This window comes from Nesoenas mayeri, assembly GCF_963082525.1.
Source record: "Nesoenas mayeri genome assembly, chromosome: 5".
Classification (NCBI taxonomy): Eukaryota; Metazoa; Chordata; class Aves; order Columbiformes; family Columbidae; genus Nesoenas; species Nesoenas mayeri.
Genome location: NC_137548.1, coordinates 6,368,202 through 6,378,811, shown reverse-complemented (window position 1 = coordinate 6,378,811; position 10,610 = coordinate 6,368,202). Strand labels below are relative to the sequence as shown.

Here is a 10,610-nt window from a genome sequence, read left to right as displayed (position 1 = left end):
GGGAGACAGAAGATTGAGTAATACATTGTTTAGAAGCGGAGTGCTTAGCTTATGTTTAACTAATAATTAATAGATGTAAGTAAGAAACTAAACAATTATAACATCATCAATTACTTCTTAGTATAGATTTATTTTATGTCAATTTTTTTCGAAAATTGTAATGCATATGTAATAATTATGTGAATATAAGCAACGCAAGAGCGTCCAGTCTTTGGAGCACTTATAGAGGATGATCCCCAGCGCTGATAAAATAAAGATATGCCGCTTCACAGTATAACTGACTCTGCTGTTAAGTTTATTTCTCCGTTTCAATTCGGCGGGGCTGAGCCGACATCTAAAAATCAGCAATTAGTAATAAAATCAGTGCCCGTTCCGCCACGCTGAGGCCGCCGCTCCCGCCCCTCCCGCCCGCGGGGCTCTGGGGCTGGCCGGCTATTTTCCCGCCTCACTGGGTCTGTGAGGGAGGAAGACGAGACGGTGCTCGGCCCTCACTGGGGCTGCAGCGGGTCCTTCGCCGGGGTTTGGGGCTCCTCCCGGGGTAGGTTGGCGGCGGCTCTGGGCGAAGCTGAGGGAGCGGGGCGGTGGCCACGCCGCGGCCGCTCGCCATGATGGCGCTGGGTGAGGCCCTGGACGGCTGTCATGCCTCTCCTCGCGCTTCCCCTTCTGGCAGCGCCTAAGGCGGTGCAAAACCAGCGTGCCCCGGCCGCTTTCCAAGTGTTGATGGTCCCCCAAAATGCAGAGGGGCCACCTGGCCGCTCTGGCCCCATCACCTTCTCCATGGGGAGTGAACCTGCTCCCCTTCTCTTGTGCCGCCATTTTGTGGTGGTCACCTGCAACCTGTGTGGTATCCCACAGCATGTTTTCCCCCCATTTTGACAAAAAAAGGCCTTAATTTATGAATTCCAGGAATTTAGGGAATAATCTGCAGTGATCTATTTTTGTTTGGTATGTGCTTTAACTAAGTAAAGTGTGGCAATGCAGGAGATGTTTGACTTTCTGAGGACCTGACAAGACACGTAGGTAGCCAGGAATGAAGGCACGGCACATAATGCAGGGTGGCAATGGTGCTTTAAAACATAAGTGTTAGGAACAGGGACTTCAGAAATGAAGAGCCTTGCAATTATGTTAACTCAGATGTAATAACTAGAATTCCTAGAATTGTCAGCAGTCAAGAAAAGGGCTTCGGTGTTGTAAGAAAAGGTGAATGTGGCAGTGGGGTTTGAAAAAGGTGGCATGTCCTTGCCTTGAATGCAGGGTTCAAGTCTCCTCACATGGTTCCTAAATGGTGTTGTAGGAGTGGTGCAGAAGAAGATAAACAGCACGATGAGAGGAACTTTAATTTTCTTTTTCTTTTCTTTTCTTTTCTTTTTTTCCAGAGGTAAAAAATTAGTCTAGAAATGTGAACTCTACTAAATTCCAAGAAGAATTAAATAACCAGTCACTTAAGACAGTTTTAAACAGTAATGAATAACAGAGGCAAATACAGCTTGCTCTCAAAAGAGCCCTGCTGTAACAAAAAATATTTATATAAAGCCAATAGAAACTAATACCGTTGCACAGCTGACAGTGGGTAGAATTGAGCATTTTATTTAAAGTAAAGCCTTTATTTCATAGATTATGAGTATTTTTCACCTTTTATTGAAGAACCTAGAAATGGCCGTTGCCAGATGGGATATGAACCTACTGCTGTAACTCTACTGCGAGAAGTGGCATTAATGTTATTGTTAAGATAATGGCTAGAGACTCCATCAGGCGGTTTGTTTGTGGTTTCATGTGATACATGAAACTTTACTCCTGCAACTGAATTCCACATAATTACATTTATTAACGTGGTACAAAAATGCAAGATGTGTAATAATATTTTTCTTCTAGCAGCGTTCTGAATAGCACCATTAGAAATAATAATACTATTGGAAGTTGTTTTACCCATTGCTGTGTATTGCATATTTCTCTTTAACATTAAAATACAGAAAAATTACCATGGCATTCCTACCAAAGCTATACATTTAATTACAACATCCAGAGTTGGCTACTGATCCGATGCTACTTTTCTCCAATAGGACCAAGAATCAGCCTCTACAATTGTATCCTGGAAGTCATCAGCTGTCCAAAATTTACATGTCTTTTGTTTCAGGCTGGTGTTAACTACTGCTTTTAAAATCCACAAACATCCTCTAGATTACCGGTGTAGTTGAATCTCTCAGCCCTTTCTACCAGTGACACATGTATCCTCTTAATTGACAACACAGAATAGCATTTGTTATTTGCAGTTGTGGTACTTCATTTTAACAATGTCCAGAATAGCAGGTATTTTACATATGCATGCTTTCAGAAGCGCTGTCATTTTCTGCAACTTTACCCTTTAAATAAATTGTATTGTAAAACTACAAAAAATATTAAACACTCACTTCAGTTCTGTTTCTCTCTTTTACAAAAGCATTCAAAAGATCAAATTAATAATAACTGTCTTAGTGACTAAATGATAGAATTTTAAGTATCTGAATAATACGCAGCTCTACGGTCTACTCTATTGGTGAATTTTGTGTTGCGATTTATAAACCAATGAGTAGAAATTATTTGCTGTTTAAAGTAATGTTTCTGCTCTTTCTTTTGCATTCATCTGCTTATCTTCTGTGTACACCCCAACGTCTTACAGTTTTGATGGGAAGAGTCAGAGAAACAACTAATAAACATTGTTAAACTGTTTCTAGAGCACAAGTTTTTAATATATGCTCCAAACTAATTTTTGCATCCAAAGGAATTAGGATTTTCTTTTACATTGTGTAAGAGCAAAAATATTCTGCAGTGACCTGGGGCTTGAGGTACTATCTCATAGTATTTTTCTTAGTGTTCCCAGAAAATGTTTTATTTGCTCTTAGTGTTTCCAGGCACCAGGAACTAGGATTTCAAGCTTTTAAATGCATTGAGTAAAACTATTATCTCTTTCTCAGAGTTTTTTATCACAGCCTATACTAATCCATTCACTTGGATTAGGGGTTCTGAGCTTCACTTAACTATTAAGCAAATTCATTTCTGTCAAACATCCAACATTTTCAATGCTCCTCCCACCCCCTCCTGCTTCCACAGTCTCAGTTCTACAGTATGGGGCCTTAATGCCACTTGAGTTAAATTCTGCGGTTGTTTTCTATTCCACTTTATCCTGGATTAGGATCTCATCACCAATTTGTTGAGGCTTTACTTTTTACACAGTACTGAGGGTATGAGGAAGCCGTTGTGGGACAGTTAAATATCAGATAAGTTTGCTTCATGTTAAGTATATCCGAGCTAACCAGATGTATTCAGTACAGTCTGATAAAATGGTGATTGCCTCCTTTTTAGAAGACTACATGGCTCCCAAACTGTTTAAAAACCCATAACTGAATTTCTGCACGTAGCACCACCACGCAAACAGAAGAATGGATTTGTAATAAGCTGCCTTCCATTGTATGTGAGTTCTGCCTTTAATCACACTTATGCATATACTTTCTGATTTAAATGTACTTAGCAATTACTGCAGGAGGAGTGTACAGAATGGTTAAGTAGCTTTTCCATTACCAGCATTGCAGTCAATAGGCTTAGTAAACCAGCTGGAGTAGAGGCTACGCATTTTATACACAAGCATCTTTTCTTGCGTTCTTCATGCCTTCTAAGAACATTAAACCTCTCAAAGATAGAGCTGCTCCAGGAACAACACTTTACCTAAATGATACAGCTTTTTTCCTAACTGGGTTAGACTTTCAGTGAGTCCATTACCACTATCCATGAGAAATCTGGTTCCACTGAAGTGGTTCAGATACTAATTCAACTGCAGTTAAAACTTCTATTCTCCTCTTTTGTATCTTAAAATGTATGGTATTGTTTGCGGTTTGACTTGTTTATTGTGCCAGTAGAGTCTTTGACTGCATAAATCCTTGAATTGCATTTTTCTTTTGTAGTTTACACAATGAGTGACAGACTTCTGAGCAACTTGCACAAACTTCTGCTCGAGTTTGGTAGGTCATTCTACATTTTTAAATTAATAGTTAATAATGCAGTACATACAGTGATGTTTTCTCCTTCAAACAGTTATATTAACTTCAAATACATTTATAATGCTAAGGTTTCGATGTTTGCCTGCATAATGTTTTGTTAGCTCTGAGGTTATGGAGAGTGGTGCTAACAACTATTTAATAGTAAAATTGCTATTTAGATATTTGTTAATCAGTGCAAGTAATGCTGCACAACATACATTCGTTTCACAGCTCAACTTGTATATCTATACATGTGTATATGTATGAAAAAGTGTTTATTTTCTTCTCAGTTTTCCAGCTAGAACAAATTTCTTACGCTAAGGAATATGAGAAACAACAGATAAAATGTAAGTAGTGATAAATTATCATTTTATTAGACATTGAACACACTGCTTTTGTCTCATTAGTCCCTGTACAAGGTCTGTGTTTCAACGGCGGAAGCAAGCCTAAGAATGAAAGCTGTCCCGTGTCCTGCGTTCACCCTACCTCATCTTTTGCCATCAATACTCGCTCATTCTCCCCAGCAGACTTTGCTTTTGCTTGTGACTTTTAGCTAATGCTGTTCAGCTGTCTCATGGGCAGCCAGTTTCGTGCTGCGCCATTTCCTGCTCTGACTCTGTAGCTCCTCACAGTCACTGGCAGTTCTTTGATTCAGCTGTGCTCACTCAATACATCTGCCAGTCGCCTCCCTTTCTTTCTTCGTGTTTTTCGTTCTCTCCAGATTTGGACCTCTGCCTCACTGCTGATTCTCTGTTTCTGTTTCCTTATAATAATGAAAGTTTTCTCAGTTGCTGCTACCCACTCAAGCCTGGTATTTGTTTTCTGCAATCAAACAGCTGATAATTTTATTTGAAATTTAAAACAGGAAACCCAATGAGAAAGTATTGCTCCACATCACATTCATTGTCCACAGGACTAACAGACCGCATAATGTTACGGATTTAGGTCTAGACTGATTTTTTCTTTACCATGCTACTTAGTGGTATCACTCATTCATGAGAGTGGTTCTGGTACAGAAACTGTTCGTTAGACATTCTGAGGACATCTCTGGTCATCACTGATACTTCATACCTACTGGCATAGGTAGATATTGAAGTTCATAGTCTTCAGGAAAAAAAGCACAAGAGAGAGTTCTGGTCTAATTAGAAATGTTCCTCTTAATGGTAACATTTCTAATAATCTTGGCTGATATGTCCAAGCAAGTACTTATTCATTAAGAAGATTATCAGTATTAAATTGAAGCATCTTAAACATTAAAACATCTATAACACTAAATCTGGTACACCTAGAATTCTAACTCTTCAGTCATATAACTGAGCCTTAGCGTTGAGGTTTTTCTTAACATTTGTGCAAGATTGTGGTAAACGGGCATGCTTTTAGGGAAAATCCAAAGACTCTGTAAATAACATGACATAGCTATTTCTGTGTTCAGTTCAGAGATTTCTAAATATGTGTGAACTCAAAACCAACACTCGGACTTTTAAGAGTTTGGGTTAAATCATCCAAAAACTTACCCAGAAATAGTTCCACTGATTAAATTTTGTCTCTGTGTATTACTTGGCAAAGCAACAGTTGTAGCATTCAGCCTTAGACTTCTAGCGTGAGATTCATTGGGCTTTTTGGCTTGAGTCCCTTTATAACCGGTGGAGGGAAACAGGCACTTTTAGGGTGTGATTTGTTTTATCCTGAAGAAAGGGTTTAAAGTAGGCTAGATAAAGTAAGCTTTAAAAAACGTTCACTTGTCTCCACTGAGTGTGGCTGGAGCCTTGTGTGTCTAGTTCTGAATTAGCTGCCTGCATTGTAAAGTTGAGTGAGATGGATCTCATCCCCAACGTCCTTGCAAAAGCAAAGGCTGAGTAGAAAAACTCACACTTATCTCAGAAGTGCTCATCTCTAGAAAATACTAAATAAAATGTTGAGTGTATGGCTTTGCTTCTGTAATACGTATTTTGTTAATACAGTTATATCTCAGTATATCTCAAAATGATATCTTCAGGATACTTCCAAATACACCTTATTTTTTACAGAAATGAAGCATGTGTCAGTGTTCCAAAAGTTATGCTTCATGCTAGGTAAAGGCAAGTTAGTGACTTCAGATACCAAAAATATCAAGATATTGAAGATCTTCAGGATAACTCAAGATATTAAAGTACATTGAGAATTTTTCGCTTTTCACTGAGCAATATTTCTCTCTGAGAAGTGTGTTGTTTGGGGTTTTTTTGTGGTATAAATGCAGCTGGTGTTGAAAGTGAATATACAGTGAGTACTGCAAAACCAGACCCAAAATTCAGGATGACCTGAAGCTCCAGAACAGTAATTCAAACAACTCAAGAAACATGTTGCATAACTAAGATGCTCTTCCTGGTTAAGTAGATAAGAAAGGCCGGATGACTGTGAACCATTCATTCAGAAATCTGCCTTAAGATTCTCCACAAGTAGCATAGAACTTGAGGATTTGTCGTTACAGTGCATCTTTTTCATTAATTAACTTCTGTGTCCTGTATTAATGTATCATACATTACACATTCCCACCTTGAGTAAATCCCAGTTTCATTTAAATTCCTCTGTTTCCATTTCTAGTAATAATTTACTCATACACCTTTAGCAATGTTTTAATTTTTCCCTTCTCGTAGTCAGCTTTCCCATTCAAAACATTTGTGTTTCTGGACTTCCGTGAAACAAAACAAATGTTTGAAATACACCTTCATCTCAAACAACTTTTGTGCTCCAATCATTCTCCTCAGTTGCAAACATTACCGAGGGCAGAGTGACTTATATTCTGGTTTCTAGTATCTGCAGACACCGTGGATGGCAAAAAAAAAGGAAAAGTCAGCTCTAACTGCTAAGAATGCTTTGTTTTCTACCACAAATAGTTATTTCAGTTCTACATAGACTGGGATGCATAGACAGCACAAATAATTTCAATATCACAATATGAGATACTTGCCACACAGCTGAAACTCCATAAGCTTTTGACCCACTTTGTAGTTTATTTGCTTAGTTGTAAGCTAGTCACTCATCTGGCACTATGGAGATTCAGTATTTTGGAAGTAATTTTGAATCATTCTGAATGTAGAATTTTATTTCATGGATATGTTGACAATATGAAAGCTTACTATAAAATTTTTATTCTTAATTTCAGTGTATACTGAAAAAATCAAGGAAAAAAAGAGTGAAATCGATAGGTTGCAGGAAAATATAAATAACGCCAATGATGCAATTGCTGATTTGCACAAGCAAAACGAGAGTAGTAAGGAGAGTTGTAATGCGTGAGTATAACATATTCTGAACTTTAATTTGTAGACGGTATCCAGAAAGTCAGTGAGGAATAGTGTAAAAATATGTGTATGTGTTCAGACAGGAGGGATGTTAAAGAAAACTTTAGTATTCTCCTCTTTTTCTCAAGTTGCAAATCATCAGGTACAAAATTGTGGTATTGTCCACCCCCTGAAAAAGTAAATTATGGAAAACTATACTACATTTAAGTTTGTTTTAGTTTTTTGTTAAAATCAATGGTTTCCGGAGATCACAGGTACTGTCTGGAGCATGCCGCAATATTCAGTAGTAAGATAACAGGAACATAATTTTCCTATGTTTGGATGCATGTGAATACTGTCAAAGTTGAAAACTATTGACAATACTGTTCAAAAGAAGTTAACTTTATTTTTAGCTAAAAAATGTTCATAACTGTCAGTGATAAGGCTTCATTATGTTGTTCTTTGTTTAACTCTGAATCGGGCTTCCTGAAATTGAAGCATCTTTCTGCTCTTTGCTTACAACAGGTTTTGCATTACTTCTTGTGCTATGCATATTCTCTTGTAAGATGTCTCATAACTGTCTCTATGTACAGATATGTGTGTACTTCTATCAGATTCTGGTATAATTTTTACTGCAGGCTGCAGATTTTTTTTCTAGGCATACTGCTTTGATGAATGCAACAGGCTGCAGTTCGGTTTTCTTCACAGAAATTTACCTATCAGATTATTAGTGCAAGATTTAAATGCAGATCACTCTTGAGTCTTAGTAATGAGAAGTTTCTCAAGCAAGAATTTGGCTTCAAAGAGGTTTTGTCTTACTGACACAGAATGTATAATTTTTCAAAATGAAAATATCAGGTGTTTGCAAGGGTAGCTGAAAAGGCAAATCAGTATTTGACAATACAGAGCTTGGTCCAGATGATTTAATCCTGTATTTGCACTGCAGTGCTCATCTCTCCACAATCTCTCTAGTTCCTTGGCAGGTGAAGTGATGATTTGTTAGCAAATTATATCCCTTTGGTTTTCTTGCAATTCTTTATCTAAAGATAAGTATTTGAATAAAACTGTCTGAAATGTGTATTTGTTTTTTTTTAATGTGAATGGAGAGTGTGGGTGTTTCGAAGACTAAAAAGAGAAGATAGCATCAGCGTCCTTTTTAGGTTTATTTTGAACCATCTAAAAATAGAAGAAAGAATGGAAACGTTAGTGAATGAAGTGGGTGAAGTAGCTGGGGGTTTGAATCTGTTGCTATATCATACTAATTTGTAGCTTTATCATAAAAAGAGTTGGGAAAAGAATTGACCTTGACAAGAAAATTCCAGTTTTCCTTTACTTTAAATTATTGCCTCCAATGCAGTGTAAAATGAACGCTTCTGTAAGCTTCCGAAACCATTCACGCTACTTCCTTATCTGCCTTTTGAAGTTGCAAATCTGTTTGCAAATCACAAACTGTTAAGTGATGAAAATAAATAAAAAATTGAGGGTAGAACTAAGGATCTGATCTAAATTTTAATCACTGAATTCAATGGGTTTTGGCTCAGGTCCTACAAAGAATAATTAATGGCATTAGTGTAAAGAGACTGAAAATGAGAAGTGACTCATTAATGAATACGAGTATTCATAGAAAGACAATGCTTGCAGAAGAGTAGAGACTGTGTCTTAAATTATTGAAAATGTCATTTAACGACATACTGAAAACTGCAACAAACAAGCCCTGGCCATAAGATCTGACAATTAGAGCACTTACGTAGTATAAGCATCTTAAACTTCTAAAATACATTCTAGTTGATACTCCACATATACCGGACATGACTCTAATGTTGATTTTGTAAATTCAAATATTGTTTTGGAGTCACAATCAGCCTCGTAGTTGACTGAATGCCAGTAATACTCAATAGAGCACTCAAAGGAACAACTTTTTGTCTGGATTACTAGACATCATAATTATATTAAAGCATGTTTGAAGACTGAACAAAATACAGGATTCTTATATTCAAGTCTACAGAAAAGATGATATATGCGACAGGTGTATCTGGACACTACTGTATTTTCTAAGGAAATCCACACTGGTTTAGGGAACAAAGAACTGAAGTCACAAAATTACCAAAATGAAATACATGTTTTTAGACAACTGATGACATTTTGCTAATACTTAGTTTCTTGAATGATTCAAACTGGAACTCTTGATCCTAGAACAATAAAAAGTGGTGAAATACTGCTGATGGAACTGATTCCAATTTGATTGTTTATCTTATATTTTTTAAATTTGTTTTCAAGGATGCTGAGATTTCATGGGAATTAAAAAAATAGCCATACGAACTCAGGATGTTGGTAATTTGGAAAATAAATTGTTGTCCTGTCCCACTTGCTAAACTACAAGATATTTTTATTGCTTTCAGATTAGTGTGGATAAAAATTTTTTTTATACCCTAGCTGATGAAAGGAAGGACAAAGAAATGTGATGGCTACCAAGAACCTCTGTGAAACAGTGATGCATCTAACAAACGAATAGATGAGCTGTTTGAATCCTGTAGAGCTTTTGGTGTTTACAAAACAGTGTTCTTGTATTATGTGTTTTTTGCATGTCCGCAGAACAGATGTGAACACAAAATGTAACATACAATATGGTTTGTACTTTGGTTAATAAGAGTTCTATGAGGGTTTTTTATTTCCTCTAAAGAAAGGCATGGAGTTTTCTGAGTAGGAGAAGATCACAGTGTTTTTGTGCCAGTACATTTTTGTATAAGTATATAAGCATGTTGGTTTCTCCCTTTTAAAAAATCTGACCCTTTAAAAATTCAGCTTTCTGCTGAACTTGCGGTAGATGTGGTGAAGTAGCATTTTGTAATTACATTTTTAAGCACCAGTGGTTTCAAATGATTTGTGTCAATAGAGCTAAATTTCCTGAATGGATGCTGCATTTTCTCATTCAGCTTATTTGTTGACAAACTTTACAGCCATTATAAATGTTGATTGTATGCTGTGTTGTCTCAACACCTGGAGTTCTTTAATTTTTGTTCAAGGTTATTGGACTTCAGCAAATTAATTGCTGGATTTTTGTTCTTTATTTCTTTGATGGAAATTGCATTAAGTTAGCTGTTACTGAAGCCTCTATTGTATTCCACCTTGGTAGCGATTGTCCAAATGCACATTCATAGTTTGTGTGATTGCATGCTACAAACCCCGCAGTTTTGAACCACAGGGCATACTCACACCCCAAAATGCCCTTTCCTTGCTGTATTCATGAATATGCAGTGCAAAGTGAACCATACGTCCTGAGTTGCTCTCACTTGTCCAGTAATGAATTATTTGTTTCATTCAATTGCAGCCTTGTTCTGTATCA

The 10,610-nt window shown here is 37.0% G+C and overlaps 1 protein-coding gene across 1 annotated transcript in view; it reads left to right on the top strand.

The window, feature by feature from the left end:
- Positions 1-608: 608 nt before the first annotated feature.
- The window catches only part of LOC308040537 (protein SIX6OS1), a gene marked incomplete at both ends in the record, with an annotated part of 32,647 nt that continues 22,645 nt past the window's right edge, over positions 609-10,610 (top strand). The window contains 4 exons of the mRNA XM_080344607.1: positions 609-618; positions 3,936-3,992; positions 4,301-4,357; positions 7,153-7,279. Of these exons, the coding sequence (XP_080200733.1) occupies positions 609-618; positions 3,936-3,992; positions 4,301-4,357; positions 7,153-7,279 (251 nt within the window). The remainder of the gene's footprint in view (positions 619-3,935; positions 3,993-4,300; positions 4,358-7,152; positions 7,280-10,610) is intronic.